The 22026-nt window shown below is 42.3% G+C and overlaps 1 protein-coding gene across 1 annotated transcript; it reads right to left on the minus strand.

Annotated features, from left to right (window-relative positions):
* Positions 1–2256: 2256 nt before the first annotated feature.
* sap130a (Sin3A-associated protein a) lies at positions 2257–21646 on the minus strand. Its single transcript, XM_084067603.1, has 21 exons — positions 21557–21646; positions 20736–20865; positions 20359–20609; positions 20064–20231; positions 19560–19686; positions 19214–19329; positions 18988–19112; positions 17725–17875; positions 17389–17479; positions 13486–13590; positions 13136–13277; positions 12771–12889; positions 11905–12198; positions 11640–11817; positions 9648–9746; positions 8864–9231; positions 8176–8424; positions 7148–7273; positions 5603–5706; positions 4762–4875; positions 2257–4366 (listed from the first exon to the last, which is right to left on the minus strand). The coding sequence occupies exons 2-21, from the start codon at positions 20845–20847 to the stop codon at positions 4208–4210; spliced, it is 3198 nt and encodes a 1065-aa protein (XP_083923729.1). The 5' UTR covers positions 20848–20865; positions 21557–21646; the 3' UTR covers positions 2257–4207.
* Between the last annotated feature and the right edge of the window lie 380 nt (positions 21647–22026).

The following is a 22026-nucleotide window of genomic DNA, read 5'->3' on the forward strand; positions in this document are numbered from 1 at the left end:
TATCTTGGGTCTGTTCCCCCCTGTTCCTCGTGCTGGTGTAAGCCCCCAGGCAGCCACTCTTCTTTAAGGTGTTTCGCCCCTGAATGTCAACCAGGAAGAAGAACAGCTTTGCCAGCACAGCAGCTCTTTATGGCCCAAAAGACTTTGCTCCTGTCCACAGTAGATCCACCCAGCACATAACAAACCGACTGTCCACAGTAGATCCACCCAGCACATAACAAACCACCCCACCCAATGCGATGCCTGGACAGGACTAAATGCTAAATCTTTAAAACTAACCACCCAATATCCATGTCCAAAGAATCAGATTAATTTCAATTCCGTTTTATTGACTTATTCAAATGTGACTAAAGAGACACTCACTTGACTTACCTTACCTGCGGATATGACACCTGTATTTCCCACCAGAGATCAATAAAGGTTTATCTTATCTTTCAGTTTATTACTTTTGAATTACTTAATATTAAGGCAATAATGTTTAGCCTACTTAATAAATGAACATGAAAAAGGCTCATAGTACAAAATACTTGTACAACCTTAATTATAATATCTTAGTTATAATTTTGAGAATGTACAGACAATGCAAAACTAAAATCTTGCATTTCCATGAGGTAAATCATTTAAATTTATTCCATTATTCAAGTAATTCATTTTCTCTCGAGCGCCAATATTGATTTCTTTTCAGTTTTTCAGTTTTGAGTACACTTTTCTTTTAGCAATAAAACATCCTGCTATAGATCTTTATGATGTTACTATGGTTACGTTTGGATACATTGTACAGCTGTATTGGGAAGTCATCACCACTACACTGGGAAAATTCTAATTGCCGTTTGCTTGTTTGGTTTTCTCAAACATAGCCGTTTAGGCACACTTTAAGCACTTTGAACGTATAGTAACAAACAAGTTGAGCCCATTTAGATGACTCCTTTTAACAGCATTGTTCAATTGTTTGACAAGCAGGAAGAACACAGGGGACATTAGGAAGCACAGAATATGGTTCTATGCTTCCTAATGTCTAAAGCCTACAAATAATGCTTCAATAGAACAGCAGCTGAAATTGTGAAATTAGCCGTGGTGGATGAAATATTCCGATTTTGGACTTAAGTAAAACTAACAATACCACAGCGTAATAATACTTTACATACTGTTACAAGTAAAAGTTCTGCATTCAAAATCTTACTCAACTCAAAAACAAAGTACAAAAGTATTAACATCAAAATATACTTTTTAACAGGAAAATAACTAAAGGGGGTGATGACAACGGATTCCAAAGCTTATTGTCAGTCTTGTTATCTCAAATGTGTGCCAAAGAGTAAAGCGGGTCTATAAAAGTGAAATGTCGCTAACCCACTCCCAGCTAGCTTGTTCTTAACCACGTCATAGGCCGATTCAAATGAAGTCTTTCTTTACGACACAATTATGTTATAAAGGTCAGATAGTGAAGGGCTAGGACTGAAATGCCATGCCTAGTCATAAATTCACTCCTGAGGTGTGACAGTGGATTTTCTCAGGTACCGGTAATAAGGAAATTCACATGATAAAATGTCTTGTGCAGCTCTGCATAAGTTTGCAATACAAATTGCCACATTTATTTTATGCATGGGAGAAAAAGGGAAAGCGATTATTGTTCTTAGAATGACGAACACAAACTGTAAGCTTCTCTCATTCAATGTTACCTCAGGAGTAAGCTGCTGATCATGATGTATACGCTCCATCCAGAGGCCAGCAGTCTAGGGACCAGGGAACACTGCAGAGCAGGTCATTCTTCACATACAGTACATCCTCTATCAGGAGGTGTGGTCCGTTTACCTTGATTGAAAGGGGTTTCCCAGCTGTAAAACATTGTTAACCACATCTGGTCATGCTGAAAACATGTTTTTTGTTGATCCAATGCTCTTGATCATAGCAAAACTATAATGATTCTCAATCAAAACAAAATACTGTTCCATTTAAAATCAAGTTATTGTCAGCATGCTACACCTCCATCCAACTAAGTACAGATTAAGATAAAGCCTCCATTGCCCGCACAGAGTACAAAACACTGATGTTGGCCTACAAAGCAACCAAAGGTACAGCTAACACAGGAAGAACCTTCGCCTAAACATTCAGGACAACACTCCACACGTCCCAGACTCTTCTCCCTTCTGGCTCCCAAACTGTGGAATGAACTCCCAATTGCAGTTAGACTCACTTTCATAATTAGAATTTTTCACCTACCACTGTTCTATATTAAACCCTCAAAAGACTAGACGTGTATTGTTGGAAGTAGCTTTACTATAATTACACAGACAGAAAACAATGTACAACAGCTGGATGCTCCAGGCTCACTTCATCTCATTATTGGTACACTGTCAATGAAGTGCCACATCGCACAGCACATAACGGTTCATCAAGTATACAAAACTTGAAAAGAGCCAAGTCAACAAAAAACAAACAAAAAGAAAGCACATTTACAGTGTTTTACATGGACATCAATGCATTCCACCATTCTAATTACACGAGAATATTCTTGCTTTCAAGTACTTGCACCTGAAAGCAAGCAAATGTACAATGTGGCCACCACATGATATCCGTTTGATAGGGAAAAAAGAAATGTCATCAGTAACCCTGCATTAATGCATAAAATAGTATGTTGTCATTATCAAGTAACCACATACATTTACCCTTAAGAGCTTTTCTTGTATATTCAGTCAAATTCAATGTCCCCACTTAGAGGTTGTATTTTCCCTATTAAACTTAAACCCTATACTTAGTTGAGCGGAGTGCCCCAGGGCTCTATAGTCGGCCTCCTTTTTTTCGCTCTACACTAAATATCTTGCAACTCGCTGTGAACTTGTAGATCTGCCATTTTCAGCTAATGTTCACCCCAGAATTATTCTCAATAATCCACACAGAACATATTTTAAACTTTTAACTTTTTGAATGTCAAGTAGTTACTTTGCCTCGCCTGATCAGAGCCGCACATCAAAATGGGGCTTCACAGAAAAATTGGATGTAGTGAAAATAATCTGACCCTTTTTTTTTTGCACAATAAACTCTCTTTCTAGATGGGTATAAGCACGTAGACAGCATTCACACTCTGTCCAGCTCAGGTACACCGAGAAAAATGAAGGCACAGGTTGATGAGAAGAGCACAAGGTCAAGATTAGTCTGTATAACACACAGTTTTACTAAAGGATTCCTTTAAGATCATTTGTTTTCTTTAGTTCCATAAGACATCCTTTACATTGATTACATTTCTATCCACTAGAGGGTGCTTGCCTTCACTTGTTCAGCTATTTCTACTTTAACATAAAACAACTTTAACATTTATGTAGGAAATAATGATATTAATGTTATAAATAAGTTCCTCAACGCAAGTGTACCATACGCCTGAGGTAGCTTGTTTTGAGAATAATTCTGTGACAAGATTCCTTACTTGTGTTTACATTCCATGTAAAACTGTGTCCAACTTAACCAATTCATTCCTATATACTTCATTGACCGGGGTCTGTACTTAGCCCTCTAAAATCTAAAACCAAATCTCTTCGCCAAAAATAGCTGCAAGCTCACAAGGTGTCACAAGCTTGTACATTGGCTATTTTGGCCAAATGTTCGCCTATTATGACATGCCCAGAATAGGAACGCTAGGGTTCATTTGGCGCTGATGCTACTTCTAGCTCAACAAGTGAACACAAGCATCCTCAAGAGGATAGAAATTGCATTACTCCCTTAATTGAAATAAATTTACCGCTAACAGGGCGAACTTTATCCGAGACTGACCACTCCATAGCACAATAGCCTATAGAGGAGTGTCAAATATCACAGAACTCTACATTAATATTCTAACACATTCTCTTCGCAGTAGAGGCAGAGACAGAACAAAAACTTTTTTTTTTACTACAAATTGTCTCTGGGGGAAGGGTGTTCAAAAATAGAAAAAAAAGAGAACAGAATAAGAAATGAATAATGTTTAGAGGGAGGGCCAGTTGGCCTGTCTAGTACAACCTACTCAGCGCTCAGGAAAAGAGCGCGGTGTCTTTTAGTGAGAACCTACTCCTGATGGGATTTTCCTGCATTGTGAGGTCTTGAAACCCTCCTGGTCTCTTGTTCTCTGCCCTCTCTCCAGGCAGATATAGGGAGGGAGCCTGCGATTGTGCGCAGCAAATCATAGCACCAAATTCTGAGCAGCTCCTCCTTCACTACGGAGGGAGCAGGTTTCCCCACTTCACGCACGTTCTTTCCGTTTCAGTTTGGAGGACTTCTTGGCGGTGCCATTCTTGTTGAGCAGCTTCAGGACCTTGTCTTTGTGGTCCAGGACTTTCATCATGGTGTCCCTGGCCTCGGTCACCTGGTCCATCACCAACTTACAGCGCTGCATGTTACCCTGTTGAAATGAAATGACACCGCTTGAGTTGGCCGTTTACACTGCTTTGTCAAGCCTACAAGTCATTAATTCAAACAAATGTTTGTAATACATTTGTTTTCATAATTAAATAACATTCTGCATTTATAACACATTCTCTAATGACTTCTGCTTTTCACAAATAAGACTACATTGCTGCCAAAATACATGATCAATATAGATTGCATGGGGATAGTTGGGAGGAGGCCCGGTACAGGGGGCTTACACGTAGTAAGGGGCCAAGCGCCCTGTTTTCTAGTTCCCTCAATCAGTGAAGCTTCAAACAGCTGATCAGTAGAATATGTCAGATAGTAATAATAATAATAATAATAATAATAATGGCACAAAGCGTCCATGATATGGTCATTTCCACCGACCTGTATGAGCTCATTGATTCGATGGAGGTCATCGTCTGAGCCTGCTCTTTTCTTTGGAATCAGGCCCTCTTGGAGGGTGGACAGTCTGCTGTACACATCATGCTCTAAACTGGACTGTGGACAAGACAAACATAGTCAAAGTGTAAAAAGGACAGGATACATCTGACTAGATGCTATATATGATTCTGTAGTACTATATCTATTTTATACAATGTGATATCCAGCATGCAAGCATATATAATACTTGAGTGAGGTTGACTGGGTAGAATTATGACATTAGCGACCTATGAACACAGAGATGTCTCTGCAGGAACGACCAGACTCCAAGTGACCAAAACAAGTTGTCAACAGAGTTAAGAAAAAACTGATAATGTCCAGACATGATCAGCCACCTTAGCAAGAGTTCTTTTGTCTGGTTCATTATAGGAGGAATTCAACTGGATGATTTTAACAGTGAAGCACGCCTTCCACCTTTATGTCATTCTGTGTTGTGCATGTGGTGTTACTAGTGCTTGTAATAAATCTAAAAGGAATATTGTATTCACTGTATTAATTCTCGGCTGGCAGAACATTAGATCCTACATCTAGTGTTGAGAAGTTCCTATACTAATCACAAACTTTCCACTGTAACTTTAACAATTAAGTTGTCTTTTACGGCCAGATATTCTTGGCCTTGTGTGTGCATACAGTATAGTGTGTGTGTGTGTGTGTGTGTGTGTGTGTGTGTGTGTGTGTGTGTGTGTGTGTGTGTGTGTGTGTGTGTGTGTGTGTGTGTGTGTGTGTGTGTGTGTGTGTGTGTGTGTGTGTGTGTGTGTGTGTACAGTCCTAGGCTAACACTCACCAGCTGCCGGAGCTGTGCAGCACACAGGTGGATTTTCCAGCCTTGTGCTCGGCATGCCACTCCTCTTTGATTGGCCATGTCCTGTAATGACCCCTTCTTCTCCTCTGTGACAAACAACAAAGATCCCCATCACTCATCCAAACATTAGTAGGGCTGTGGCTATTGTTCATTTTCTTAAAGATTATACAAAAGAAAAAAAATACATACAGTATATACCCACATTTCATAGATCAATTAACCACTTAAGCGTTATTTTATGCTTAGACGCACAATGGTGTCATGCAAAAATAGTGAAAATAGCAGATCTACAAGCTTGCAGTGTGTTGCAATGCAGAAAAGTTTTTTTTTTAATCTTTTTAAACACTTCACCTTTAAGACATTCCCAAAATAGGTTATAAATCTATTATTTTATTGAATTATCAATTATTTTCTATAATAGATTAAAGGGATTAGGTCCATTAACACATTGAGTGCCAGGGGTTTTTCAAAACAGGGTACCTCCAGTGCCTGGAATTTTAACCATTTTTGGACCTTTTTCAAGTAGTCACAAAATATTTTCAGTGATCACCGTCCTCACGGTGATCTCCTCATTACACACACAGGGGTCTCGTACAATCCGGAAAAACATTAAAAACATTCGGTAATCCGTTCCATAGTTGCAGCCAGTTGAAAATAGTCAAAAATACATACTAAAAAAGAAAAGTACACAGGAGCCGAGATACAGGCTTTTGAAGTCATAAGTTAACCAGGAAGTGGATTGGAGTCTAAATCTTCGAAAAATCACATCTCCTGGTGCTGTGAAGGAGGATATTTTTGCCCAAAAACGGTCATAACCGTTTTTGGCACACCTCGTTTGGATTATGAAAAACGGCCCGGACCGTTTTTGGCACTCAATGTGTTGCACCCCTACACATTAGTTAATGACATTCAGGGCACAGCTCCAGTTAAAGGAATATTTCACATTCAAACATGTTTGGGGTCATTTTAACTCCTACTCAGGCTTTTGTGTTTCACCCCAGACAGTTTTTAAGTTGCTTAATTCAGTATTTAGATATTTGATATTCATTTTATCAGACACGCCCCCTTCCTATACAAACCCATTGTACCTTCAAACTCCATTTTTACCACGTTAGACTCAATGAAAACACCTGTCCTTGGCTCTGGTGCCTCATACTGCCCTCCTAATACCTGTTTTTTTCAATTACAATTTTCATTAATTGTATCTAAGTTATTATTATATATATATATTTTTAAATTTTCCAAAAGAATTATAAAGAAATAAATGAAAAAGGTTATTGAAAAAACACGGCCCGCGCACGCACATTAGAAGAACAATAGTTTGAAGTTACAATGGGTTTGTATAGGAACTAGGAAGGGGCCGTGTCTGATAAAATGAATATCAAATATCTAAATACTGAATCAAACAACTTAAAAACTGTCTGGGGTGCTCACAAAAGCCTGAGTAGACGTTAAAATGACCCCAAACAAGTTTGAAAGTGAAATATCCCTTTCAGACAGAGGTCAGCACATGGCCAATTGACCTACCTTTGATTCGTATGTCGCTATATCTCTGGAAGTGATGGTAGGCTGCCTTCCAGGGGTTACGATAGTGACGCAACAGGGTGACAGGTGGCCGCGGTCTTACTGGCACATAACGCACGCCTTCCTCATCTGGAACGCACATAAAAAACAAGGTCAACCAGTGATGATACCAACCGAACAGCTGTTACCAGTAAGAAAATCATTGTGAATTAACAACGTGGGCCCAATTTCAAGAAAAGCTAAACATTTTAGATGTACAAGCTCATAATGGGTCACATTGAACTTGTAGATCAGCCTTTTTTTTTTAAATGTTTGTCTATAATGACATGCCCAAAATAGGGACGAAAGGTCAGAGGTTAGAAGAATATTTCACTCTTTTTCCCTATTAATGACTCACCCCGTGATGGTACAAATAAATTATAATACTGGACACCTTTTTCCCCCCTTATTTTCTTATTTTTCAACTCTATTCTCTTAGTGTTTGGATTCTTCATTCACCATTAAAGAGCTGGTGCCATGTTTTTGCACTTTTTCTGTTTTTCATGTGTCTATGAGGTTGATCGAACTTCATTAAGCCCCCCAGTGGTGGTTTTATGGTGTTTTATGTCTTCTCTGACTATTTGGAGTTTCTTCCTGGAGGCTGAAACCTTGAGGGTCAAACGTGCCAATAGAGAAACAGCGCTTTAGTGACATAGTAAAAACATACCCTCCCCCTCATTATCGTAACACAACAGGTGTGGGCATGAGGAGGAGGAGGGACTAGGACAGGTGGGTGGTGCTAAGGTGGTGGAGGAGGTGCTAAGGTGAGAACCAGGTATACTTAATGAACTGGAGGCGTGTCCACATAAAAAAATAATTTTAACAATTTCTGTACACTTTTTTGAAAAAAATCTTCCTCCTAGTATAACCATAATACCTGATGATTATGTTTTAGGGGGGGGGGGGGAAAATCACTGAAAATCACGGCACCCCGTCTTTAACAAATTAAATTTCATACAAGATGCTTCAAGAGGCGCAGCTAGCCTACATACCCACGTATTCCCTGGGTGGTGACTCGCGCCTCTCGGCCCTGCCGGTGAGGGGCCTGTTGGTGGCTCTCTCCTCGTCCGTGCTGTTGGTCTCCACCATCTCGCTCTCCTCCGTGGAGATGATGTGCTGCTGCTTGCGGGGCTTCTTTCTGGGCGAGGCCCCCGGGATCATGTCTCCTGACGCTGGGGCGCTCAGAGTGGAGGCATGGGCCGTAGTGAGCAGCGGGGCCAATGGCAGGCCTACGTTGGAACCTGTGTGTGAGAGAAATGTCACAAATAGAGATAAAATAAATTAACTTTACTTGTGTTTTTACAACAATATATGGGTAGAATAAATCCGCTAGGGCTGCAACTATTGATTTTCTTCTTAGCGATTATTCTATAGACTTTTCGATTTTAGTCTTATCGAGAAGTGTGTTTTTTTTACATTACATTTTTACATATACACACAGGTTTTTTTTTCCATCGACAAATCGATTAGCCACTTAAGCGTTATTTTATTGCGTTGTGCAAAAATAGTGAAAATAGCAGATCTACAAGCTTTTGACCTATACAGACAAGCCCAAAAGATGGATCGATTATTAATCAATTATTTTATTAAATCTTTTTTGTGTGTAATATAATCCATTAATTCATTCTTTTGCAATGAACTGTTGCAACCCTAAAAGTCCACCCCAAAAAGAATCCTTACCTGGCTGGGAGGTGTCCATAGGCTCAGCCTCCTGCTTGATCTTCATGTCTGGAAAGGTGGAGCTGGCAGCGCATGCTGCGGTGCTGCTGGCCGCAGGCTGGGTGGGAGATGCCACCGTGTTGGCCATGGAGGCAGGGACCGGGGGAGTGACAGCCATGGCCGCCGGCAAGGCGGAGAGCACTGTGGAGGGCTGGGAGGGAGGCACGGGCCCGGGGGGAGCCAGCATGGTGGGGATGGCCTGGGAGAGGTGCTGCTGGGCGGGGGACGAAACAGCCTGCTGCTGCTCCCCTCCCTGGGAGGGCAACGCCTCGACGGCCGCCATGACGGGGGGTGCCATGGCCATGTGTACCTCCGCTTTGGGTTTCACCCTGAGAGAGAGAGGTTGAGAAAGAGAGGGGGAGAGAGAGAGAGTTCAGCGTTAAAGACTTGCATCAAAATCAATTCTGACAGGAAGTGAAACTGACCTAGTTCTCAAACTTTCAAGGACCCCCAAAATTTAACATTTTGTGCCAGGAACCCCCATTCAAGATTTGTGTTGTTAAAATGTTTCAAAAATATTCCAAATATTTTCTTCAAGATTTTTTTCAAATAGCAGTTCTACAAACAAAAAGAGTTTGTATATAGATTTAAAGTGGTTAAACTGATTTTGATGCTATATTAACTAAGTTTGCTGGGGACCTGCTGGGGACCACCTGGAACACCCTCAAGGATCCCTGGGGGTCCCCGGACCCAACTTTGAAGAACCACTGGACAAAGTGACAAGCCGGATGCGTGTGAGACTCACCCTGCAGGTCGTGGAGATCCTGCCCCTCTCACAGCGCTCTCCATGCGGCCGCTGTGGGGTTCATTGGGCTGGGCTGGGATGAGGTTCTTGCGAACACAACTGAAAAAGTGCAAAGCCAGACAGATATTTGTTTAAGTCATCAGTAGGTCTACTCTGCAGGGCTGTCAAAAGTTTCACAGTTTTTTCAGGGCTGTCAAAAAATCTTCACATTACAAAATAAACAAATCAAATTATGTTGTTTTGAAACTCATCATTATTGGTCCAGATGCCCTCACCCACTCCAATCATAACTGTTCTCCCTGAACATAGATGGTTCCAATGTCACCCGACCCCCTGCACCCAAGTCCGCAACCTTGGTGTCATCCTGGATCCAACCCTCTCCTTCCAGTCCCACGTCAACCAGATAACGAAAACAGCCTTTTCCACCTCCGCAACATTGCCCGCCTCCGTCCCACACTATCCCAAACTGCTGCAGACACTCATCCATGCCTTCATCACATCCAGACTCGACTACTGCAATAGCCTCCTATACGGTAACACCTCCAAAGTTCTCAAGAAACTACAGTATGTACAAAACTCTGCTGCTCGCCTGCTCACCAGAACCCGATCCAGAGACCACATCACCCTAGTCCTCCACTGGCTCCCACTCAAACACAGAATGGATTTCAAAGTACTGATCACCACAAGGCCCTCAACAACCAGGTTCCCCGCTACCTCTCTGAACTCCTTAAGTCACGCCCCTTCTCGCTCCCTCAGGTCTGGTGATGCCAACCTCCTGGACATCCCCAAAACAAAGAAACGGACCTGGGGTGACGGGGATTTCTCAGTTGCAGCCCCCTCTCTTTGGAACGCACTCCCACCTCACACAAAAGCCACACCCACCCTTGCCCTGTTCAAAGCCTCCCTCAAAACCCACCTTTACAGACTCGCTTTCCCCGCCTAATTCTAAGCCTCCTTTTTGCCTTTTAATTTTAGTGTTTTTCTTTGCTTAGTTTTTAACCTTTTAACTAGTTATTCTCTTATTATTATTGTTTCCCCCGTTGTGTAAAGCGACTTTCAGTACCAAGAAAAGTGCTTATATAAATTAGATATATTATTATCATTATTATGTCCTATACAAAAAAAACTTAAATCAATGACTGTAGACTTCTCTGTGCCGTCCGTGGTTGGTGATGTTTTGTACATAAGAAATTAAAAGTCCACAAGGTAAACCTGGACCAACAGTTTTATTTTCCTTGACATATATATATAACATAATAATTAAACAATGTACTGACAAAATGTAAGGTGTTTCCATAGGGGGCTTTTTAGATTGCTCTGAATGCAAGTCACTCTCTCTGCGGTCGAGCTGGGTTGTGAACTCTCTGCCATCATTACCACAAGGTTGTTGTTGAATTATTCAATCGTTTCAGCTTGACCTACATTTCATGTTCAATGCACGCAAAGTGAAGTTGTGCGGCTCCTGTCCTTCCTGTCATGCAGTGCAGTGGGTCGGGCACACACAAGAACTCGCCAGACAGACAGCTGCGGTGGTATTGCTTTTTTACGGCGTGGCTCTGCAGGAGTCCAGCCGTCTATAAGTCTGTCTGTCTGTCTGTCTGTCCAGAGCTAATCTTGCAAACCACTGGACGGATCAACAACACATTTCTTGTGCACACTGTCAGTAGGCCAGAAGTACCTTTTTTCCACTTATGTTTTATACTTTTTGAAATATTTGAACTTTAAAATGATAATGGAAGGCTCTGATCAGGCTGAAACCTTGCCCATACATCATAGATACAGTATGTCACAGACAACTGATCACAGGCTGGCCACACACAAAAAAAGTTTTATTATGTAATCATTTAATTTTAGATTAGTTGACAGCCCTACTGCTCTGGCCTCTATTCTCCAAAAGTTTGGAAAACAAATGTATTTTATAATAAGCATGAATTTGGTATAGAGTCAATCTTTATCAATAGCTCAGCATTAATAGACAGTAAACTGACTCACCCTTCATTAGTGGGCTTCTTGCGGAGGATGCTGGGCCGGGGGGAGGAGACCAGTGTGGGAGCTCCTCCTACTCCTGCTCCTACCTGGGCATGTGCCTGCACCATGGTGGCCACCGGCTGGGTAGAGTTGAATGCGGTGCTGATGGGGCTGGCGACAAAGCCGTCAGGCAAAACAACCCCTGGAAAGAGCAGAAGGCACATTGTAAATAACTGGCCAATGAACCCGTTCACGTCAATATCGAGACGGCCACAACTTCAGTGATTACCGGGAGGTTTGGCTTCAGTCTGTGGTTGCTGCTGCTGCTGGGTGACTATGGGCGCCTGCTGTATTCCCTGTGTGGTGATTGATGCGGACGTGTGCAGACCCTGCACCCCGATCGGTGCAGGCTGAATGCCCTGCGCGGCAATTGGTGCAGGCTGGATCCCTTGGGTGCTGATTTGTGCAGACTGTAGACCAATCCGGTCCACAGTCATCAGCTGCATGGGGTTGAGGTGGACGGTGGTGGCCACACCCACTCCGGCTGGGTTGGGCATTGCTGAGCTCGGTGCTTGTGGAGTAACTGAGTGAGAAGACACAGGGATTAAAATGCAGGCAATTATATAATCAAGAACATAAAAACAATCAGTGTTCTGCTGTTAACCTCATTTGTGTTACTGTTCAAATGTTGTACAGCCCTTCAGCTATTGATTTGTTTTTCTCTTACATATTAAGACATTCCATGTTCCTATTCAACAATGGGAGAACTTGTGTCATTCATGTGTATTTTTACAATCAACTGTGGGAATATTAAGATTCAACGCATGAAAAATTACGTCTACTACTACTGCTTGACTGCTGATTCGATGTGGCTAAAATTACCCCCAAGTCAAAGCAGACAGCCTCCATTTTTAACTTCCATGCTTTTGTGTCTTTTCACTTCTCAAGTAATGAGCACGGAGCCAAAACACCAAACAATGTGCTACTGTCAAATACATACAGAGTTCCCAATACGCGAATCGCGTGGCTAATGCTATTACATACACTACAATAGAGTTATTGAGTGAGCTTTTTGGCTTCGGCTCCCTATGAACTAGAACACAGTTTGATTCAAAACTCCGAAGGGATAAAAACCAGGCCAAACATGCAGCTTACCAGGGTACTGGCGGATGGTGGATACAGAGCTGGTGATGGGGGTGTAGGTGTGCGTCAGTGGGTATGGAGACGAGGAGTAGGTGGGTAAGAAGTACTGGAACTGCACAGGGACAGACGGCCTTGAGAAGGAAACGGACAGAATTAAACCACAAGACATCAGATATGACACGATGTGTCTGCATTACATTTATGCTCGTTTCACAAGCATTGTATTCGCCATGCGAATACTGAGGAGTCAGTACTTGCATGGCCACAATTAATGCAACACCAACGAATGGAAATCGTTGTGCTCGGTCTGTCGTCAGGTCTGTAACTCATTGATCTAAAAATCACTTTGACACGAGCGTGAGACATCTGAAGCTTACCTGTTGTCGCTTCTGGCTTCCATGGTGACCGGGTTAGGAGAGGAGCGATGGCCTGAGATGGGGATGAGGCTAGCTCTCTCTCCGGGGTAGTCGGGCTGGACACGGGGGGAGGTGGGGTGGATGGGCTGTGGGACCACTTTGGCTGCACGCAACAGAAAAGAGAAAATGGAAAATGTTTCACTTCTGAATTCAGATCAGACTAGAGCTTTTGATCCCAATGAACAGAGGTACTGTACCACAAACGCAGTATCTTTCACCCCACTTACACCGTCGTGGCATCTACAATGTTTCCTAATGCCTTTCAAGCGTAGGAGAGTTTTTGATATGAGCCTGCCTGGAGGTGGACCTACCGACAGGGATGGTGGAGGTGGTCACTGCGGTAGCGTGTGAGGAATGTGAGGCCATAGTCATGGTGACAATGGTGTTGCTGGTCATTTGGGAGTGAGGCACACCGCCTGAAGACAGAGGAGAAACACAGAATCTGTTATGTGAGTTACAGCTTAACAAATTGAGTACTACTGACCTATGAATACTCTCAGGCAAAGGTGGCCTTTCAATTGTAGATCCATCACTGTTAGGAATCGATACAAGTTACACAGAGTGGTGTCTAAGTAAATCACTGACGTAAATTAACACTAATCAAACTTTCATTGGACTCAAGATCCTTACAAACTGGGTTTATTTAGTGCTATTAATTCACATTATTAAACTGGTGTTTTTTGCATCATGAGTACATCCACACAGAAAGTGAATATTATGCAAAAAAAAGCGACTTGATGGGTTACTTCAGTTTTTACATCACTGTATCGGGGTAGCCTACTTAGAGCCTGGAAAGTGGCAAACGACTCTCCACTGATATAAAAGGCACTAAACCATACAAATAAATAACTTCACATCACTATATGGCCATGAAATATCATTAATCTGGACCTTTAGTAAGTCGTTTACATTATCGATAGTATAATAGCCTACTATACTAAGCCAAAAACAAAACTCATTCTGAATCTGATGTGTAGGCCTACCATGTGAATTAACATAAACTAGACCATACCCGGTCGACGCATCCGTGGGGGGATATGCGCACATGATCTGGCAACCCGGGAGCCAGTTCGTCCCATAGCTGGGCAGCCCCGTAACCATGGCGACAGTGTTTTACACAAAAACGCTAATAAGAAGCTGAGATTTGATGAAATTGAAAAACGGGCTTCACAGTTAAGTTCAGATGGTAATGGTCAATGGCTGTGTGCAAAATCAGAGCAATTGGTCCAGCCAGTGAGGAGAACCGGGTAGCTTCACCTACTCACTCACTCACTCACCACTACAGACGGACAGAGGTTACTAGAATTATAGTAGGATATGATCAATCAGTACGTGATACGATCACCTACAGTGGGGTAGGGTTCTATCGAAACTAGGGTTGTCCGATATTGGCTTTTTTACCGATAACCGATATACCGATATTGTCCAACTCTTAATTACCGATACCGATATCAACCGATACCGATATATGCGGGGATTATTGTGATTAGGGTAAGCTCAAATTTCATATCACACACACCATATACAGTAAGAACTCCTGTAACTTATTTATAAAGCAAAAAAAAAAAAAAAAAAAAAAAAAAAAAAAAATATTTTCAAAAACCGATACCGATATTTTCCCGATATCAATTTTTATGCTAATATCGGGAGGCCGATAATATCGGACATCCCTAATCGAAACCTCAGTTTAATGGAGTATTTGCATCAGAGTTTTGAGTGTGTGCCAAATCTCTCTTCCTGACTTGCTGTTCCAGTTCATAGTTACTAGCCAACTTTAAGAATTATTATTCCAATTTTCTTTATTCCTTTATGTTACCACCCTGCCAACTCGAGACTGCTATCTGGCACCAAGATGTGGTGCCAGCCAATCTCAATTGATTGATGATTTATTTGGATGAGCGCTGATTTAAACATTAGAGTTATGTCCTGTTTACTTACTACACATGATAATTAGACTGTGTCTGACATGCAAACAGTTTGATCAAAATATGATAAGCTACTTCTGCACTGATGTTATTAAATACCGATCGCGGGCAAAGACGAGTCCAGGCAGGGTGAACACATCCTGGACGCCAAATGATAGCCCTACCAACCATGAAATCGGAAATAATCTGTATATTTTTACTTTCTCCTGTCAATGACATATTATGTTGATCCAGGCTTTGAGATAATATAACATTAATCAATTACTGTATGTGAATAATATACATGATTAATATATATTAATATATATGATTAATTTATATAGGACAACTTTTCACACCGGCTGCTTTCTTTAAGCGACAAATGCTCTCTGAAAAGGCTACTGGTGAGAACAGTTATGTGAAATAAAGTGCATCTGGTGGGTTTAGGCGTAGCAATATTAGATGGCAAAAAATTGCAATGCAGGAATCAAACTGTCAGCAACTTCTATCAAAAAGCTCAAAATATGAAACAAATCTATGTATTAGAATCGGGTCAAGCTGATTGACATTGTGTATTGACAGCCTCTGAGACGATCACCATATAATATACTGTTATGACCCTATGGTCATATGTGTAAATTTCCTGTGTAGCGTTGCCCTGTGTATGTTTCTTCTTTCATTGGTGTGAATGAGTGGTGGCTGAGTGTGACTGGCTGATTACTAGGTGGAGCCTGCAGCCTCCTGTGACCAGGCTGGGGACTATATAGATGGCTGTCCCCAAGCCCTCTGGTGTCTCCCAACCACACCAGTTCTGTGTTTGAGTGTTTTTAGGTTTGCCAGTGTTTTAGAGGTGGGGTACAGTCTTGGTAGTGTAGGGGTGGTAACTTAATAAAATAAATAAAACACTGAGTCCATCTTTATGTTACAACCCCTAGGCCGGGTCATAACGCCATATATTGCAAAAGGTAACCCTCATAGAATTTACAACGTTTAAGTTGTTTACGTGGTGATTACAAAAAGGGATGATTGCACCCTTAGAGTAATTCTGCGACGTCTGAACCAACGTTTCATAACACAAGCTGGTTTCATCAGGCTTTAACCATCTCGCAATGTCCCTCTTGTATTTGGAGAAAAAGCCACCTCTGTTAACAGAAGGCTGGAGCAAGCCTTTGCTGACAACAGTCGCCGTGGCCACATCTTGCTGCCAGCTAGCAGTCTGGAGTTGGCAGGGTGGTAACATAAAATACAGGAAATTGGAAACATAACACTGCTATGTTGGCGAGGTGTTGGCTATAAACTGGAACAGCAAGGGCAGAAAGAGAAATGCTGCACTCTCAACTTTGATGTAAATATTTTATTTATTCTAAACGGAGGTTTCACTAGAACTCCTACGCCACTGTAGGTGATCGGATCACATATTGATTGACTGGATATGCAGTATTAATGCTAATGGGACAATCTGAAGATAGTACTGATTTCCCAACCCTATACTGTATATAAATGAGGGCCTGCCTTTTTATGTAGCACAAACAGATAGTATCAGTTAAATAAACTCAAAATAACATTGTGAAGTATTTTTAGATACTTCTAAATAGATACTTCAAAGAAGCTATATATTTTTTCCAATGTTATCTTCATACATCTGAAAACTAATAGATATCATAGTCATGCAGGTGGACTATGACGTCTCTTTAAGGAAGAAACCAAGACTCTAATGAAATTATGCACTTACTAGTAAGTGAAGTGTATCATTAGCTGACAGTACATAATGACCTCAAAATCACCCTTTGATTTGAAATTCACATGCTTAAAGCAAAAACACCCTCTTTAGATGAACCACACCAGCAGTCTGACAACACCTCGCTGGTTGACTACAGCTCATGTTATGCCTGACATTGGCCCGGTCATTGGCCAAAACATATTGTGGTTTAGTCAAGAAAGTCATCGGCTCCATTCATTTCAGCATGGTATCAAAATCAACTTGTAGAGACTTGAAACTTGCTTGAGATACGTAATCAAAAACACTAAATAACCTTTAGTGGAATTATATTATAATTGCCTGGTTTTTATTTTATTTATAAAAGTTATGTCATCGCTACATTTTCAGAGTATATATATTTTTATAAAATATATTTCAGTATATATGTTATCTTTAATCACTTTGGACAAAATGTAAACAGAGCAAGTCTAAAAATAAAGCCATTAACAGGCAAACGGTATGGATCTGTAACACAAATGTCACAAGACATTTGTCACTGTACATTCATCCATCCTAGACATTTAATAATTGGAAGCATAGAAAGTCCATACCTATTGTGGTAGTTGATGGCACAGTGTTAGTAGCAACTATGGGCGCCACTGTCGCTGCAGCTACAGGTGTCACTGAACTGAAGATGGATTTCTATGGGACAAAAAAATAAGTATTTAATTTTGTATGTCAAATGACTGACTTAAGCCTGATTTATCCTTGGTTGTGTGCTGGTGTCTCACACCAAAAACAGCCGACCTACAAGCTCACAACGCGTCGCAGCACATTGTGAGCTTGTAGATTGGCTATTTTCGGTGCACTACACTTACTTACAACCACATAAAATCAGGCATTAAACCTCTTCATCTTGAACGGTGCAGCATGCTGGGAGGTCTGACCTGTGTCATAGTGTGTTGAGGCTGTGGCTTTGGAGCCCCGATGGCCGGGTGTGAAGGCAGGGTGATGCGTGTGGCCGGGACGTCACGGGATGTCTGAGGCCTCTGGATACTGATGGTGGCAGGAGGGGTGTGGATGGTCAGCCCTGGGCGCCTGCAAAAGTTCATAAACACTTACAACATCAGTCTTCATTGTGGGTAAAACAGTCATAGAATGGTTCAATGAATCCATAAGTGAATGGTTAGTAAAGGAAAACACCATCTAAACAAGAGGTTCATTCATGTTAACAAAATTCCTAATATATCCAGATATTTGACTTTAATAATAGTTTGAGAGGGCGGTAATGTGTAATGTCTATCGGCAGAGCAGTTGATGGGTTTGCAAGTTTGACAGACAGCAGTGATACCAGTACAGATGGCACTAATGGACTAGTGATCCTAATGAAAAAGGACAGCCCATCACAAGAATAACTGGCATTTATTGGATTTTATCTCTCTATTTTATTATTGCTCTGAGTGCTCTTTCCAGTTGATGCGGTTCTCCAAATAAAGGGGAAGAGAGGTGTAATACTCGTTTGCTGGTGAGATATGGCTGCCATTAGTCAATATTAGGAATATTACTGACACACATCACACCCAAAGTGACAGTTTAAAGCTCACAGTACTCTACAGTACAATAGTGTTGTGGCATAACAAAGTTGCAGCTCAAATGTGTCATATATATAGATTATCTGGTTTCTATATATATTGATTCTGCCACCCTGTTCAATGAGAATATAATTTAACTGTAGTATTCGCCTTTAAGGAATTGAAGAACACTTCAAATCCCCTCCATACAATGCACTTCTGATCAATTGGATTTAAAAAGCATCACAAGCTATTAATATCCTCACTTTCAAAAAATGGTAAATGGTGCATTTATATAATGCTTTTATCCAAAGCACTTTACAGAGATTGTGCATTACATTCACCCATTCACACACACATTCACACACCGATAGTGGAGGAAACCATGCAAGGCACCAACCTGCTCATCGGGAGCAATTAGGGGTTCAGCGTCTCGCTCAAGGACACTTCGACAGTAACTCTTCTGGGGGAGCCCGGGATCGAACTGGAAACCTCACGGCTTCCATCCGGCCGCTCTTACCGGCCACTCTACCCCTGAGCCACTGCCGCCCCGACAAAATGATCCATTATATCCCCCAGGCATAAAGTTCATACTATTCAATCCTGATCTAAGTAAGTATTACTTTTAACAGTACTTACCCATGCACCATCTCTGCAGAGTGTGTGACTGTTGGATTGATAACGGGAGACTGCGTTCTGGTTGCTGATATAGGGGCCACCACTGTCGGCAGCACAGCTGTCGAGGTGGTCACAGCAGGGCGGGACTGTGCAAAGATGACAGATGATATTATTATTATTATTCTGTTTCTCTAAAAAAACAGCCATCACACTAAGGCATTACGTCGTTCTGAAAAGAGAAACACACCTGAATAGAATGGTGGATGATATGTTGTACAGTGGGCTGCCCAGGGCCTGTGCCTGCACCAGATGCTGGCCGCAGGACAGTTTTGTTGCCCGACATCACAGCTGCAGCAGCAGCCCCTACAGGACAAACAACAACAGTGATCAAGCGATCATTACTTAAAAAACTAAAAGGTGATTTGATACTTGTTACTGTTAGGGCGTGATTTATACTTGGTTGCACGTCAGTGTTGCACACCGAAAATAGCTGTACGACAATGTCAAAACGCATCGCATTGTGAGCTTGTTGGCCGGCTATTTTTGGTGCGCGACACCCGCGCAACACTAAGTATAACACAGGCTTGACATACCTCTGGGTAAATGGGAGGTGAATGTCTGAGGAGGAACAGAGGGTGTCCCGATCTGCAGAGCTGGGGCACTGCTTCTAATGATCTGGATGTTTGCTGGCATCAAGTGATGGAGGTTACTGGAGTGACCCTGAAAGCACACACAAAACCAGTAACGTCAGTAATTGGACGAAGACAAGGAATAGAATGCAATTAGGGTGTTGCCTCCCTATCCAACATACTTTTAGCTGTTGATAACAAGTTACTAGGGGTTCGGCTCGTGAACAACACCACACAAATCACAGTGCCGTTTTCAGTTGGCTGCTGAATAATTAACTTCTGTGCTGTACTGTTTCATGGCGTGTCTGTTCTCCACTACAGCGAGTTACACTGTCTGGGGCACTGTGTTAACTTTCTCTTTTATGTTGTCATACATATAGTGGCGTGATTGGTCTAATTGTGTGAGGACAGACAGAAGGGCAACTGTTCTCAAAATTGCTAACAACATATATCACACAGTGAGCTTACCTGCTGACCACTGATAGTCGCCACAGGAATGGAAGGGGTTGGAGCAATGCTGCTCTCCAGGGTGACAGTGATGTGACCAGGCACCTTTGGAGGTATAGGAAGATGGCCCTGGTTGGAAGCTGGCGCTGGGGCAATAAGACGACTTGGCATAGGCGACTTCAAGACAGCCTTTGAAAAAGCATTGGAAGACAACAAATTAGCTATACAATTCTACCACCAGTCCCCATCCATATATCAACCAAACAACTGGATTTACACCTTCTAGCTGCCAAGCTACAAGACAAACAAGTCTAACCTTCATTTGTCCCTCAGTGAGGGTTGTAGGCTGGCCCTGTGGCAGGTGGATGGGAGGGCCTGGCACAGCCACAGTACCAGGCTGGATGGGCACTGCCTGGGGAGGACCATGTGCCTGGACCTGCGGGTAAGGTCTCACGACCACGGTCTCCTGCTTGTCATCTCTGAATGTCATGGTCCCTCCGGCCCCACTCGGAGGATGATCATGTGGCCCATGATCAGCTTCACGGCCACTCTCCATATCTCCCCCAGCTAATGGAAGACAAGGACTTCTTAAGATATGTTTCATATCCATTTTTTTTCCATAGCTGAGGTTATCTTCCTCTCCAATTTAACAACAAACAATGCAGTGATATTCTACTTTTCTTCATAATATACCCGTTTGGTTTGATGCTTGATTCACAGTAACCAAGTTTCCACTCCCAGGGATCTGGGCTGTTCCTCCACTGTTGACAGGCATCCCATGTCTTGGGAATTGCTGGGAGCTCATTTCTGGCTAATTAATGGCCTGGAACACAGACAACACATGAACAGCGTTAACAACAAAGGCATTAACGCTGCTTTAACATTCATCGGTAGCTTGCTGGCTATCGCTACTAGCCCCCTGTGTCAGCCAGCAGCCGGCGTGAAGTAGACAAGTGTTGTTGAGGGGGGTGGGGAGACATCATGTCATGGACATTGTCGAACTACAACAGATTCGACAGAACCTCGTCAGCAGCAGCAGATGAGATCGGTTTAGACAGAGTAGCTGATGTTGAGAGGATTGAATATCGGTTAAAAGGCGACAATCCTTTAAAAGGACAAGAGAACTCTCCGTTTAGGCGCAGGGTTTCTTAGCTATCGTAAATACTAGACAACACAACTGGTCCGACTGTAAACTACAACGTTATGTAGAGATAAGCGTGGGCCGTCTAGAAGAACCACGGGGCGAGTCGTTTAGACCAAACAACAGGACCTGGTGGGTGTTTAATTAATTAAAACCCGGTCCAATCGTTCACACAAACCACACTAGCAGAACCACCTCTTTTACTTAGCTGTGTGGGGTTAGTTAGCGCGTTAGCATGTTAGCCTAGCTAAGGTTTACAGTCGTTAACACTGCGTTTCGTGCAACAACAAAAAAACAACTTCCAGCGGCGACACTTTAGATGCGACATAAAAACAAACGAAGACATACACATCAACACGCGCTCGTGCGTTACCGTAATTTTTTTGCTCAGGCTGTTTTGATTTTTTTTTCTACAGTTTTTCCATTCGTCTTCTTTTCTCTTTTTTTTCCGACACCAAACATGTAAAGCCGGAAGAACGCTGGCGAAGCAGCGGAAACGCCCCCATGCCGCGTTCTGTCCAATCGGAAGAGAGACTCGCGGGATCCTCGGCCAATCGGGAGGCAGGGGAATAGTGCGGGAGGGCGTCGCTGGCTAAAAATAGCAGATCTACAAGTTATCAACGCGTCGCGATGAGACGCGTTGATAGCTTGTAGGTCTGCTATTTTTTTTGACCGTCGTAGAGCAGCGTTGCCATGTCAGCTTATTATAAGCGACTTTGGGCTTATTTTACTGTAAAGTTGCTTAATGTAAATATTGGTGGTTGTGGTTTTTGGGGCTTGTTTCTAAAAGTGTATTTGCTTATTTATTTGGGCTTGTTTCCTACATGTTGTTTAAACCAGTGG

This window comes from Gymnoscopelus microlampas (assembly GCF_963454915.1).
Source record: "Gymnoscopelus microlampas genome assembly, chromosome: 9".
NCBI lineage: Eukaryota > Metazoa > Chordata > Actinopteri > Myctophiformes > Myctophidae > Gymnoscopelus > Gymnoscopelus microlampas.

Coding starts and splice junctions, on each gene's coding strand:
- sap130a (XM_084067603.1), bottom strand. CDS start 20,847: ATGAGCTCCCAGCAATTCCCAAGACATGGGATGCCTGTCAACAGTGGA. Junction 17,480..17,724: donor CTCAACACACTATGACACAG/GTCAGACCTCCC, acceptor TTTGTCCCATAG/AAATCCATCTTCAGTTCAGT. Junction 7,274..8,175: donor ACCACCCAGGGAATACGTGG/GTATGTAGGCTA, acceptor TGTGCGTTCCAG/ATGAGGAAGGCGTGCGTTAT.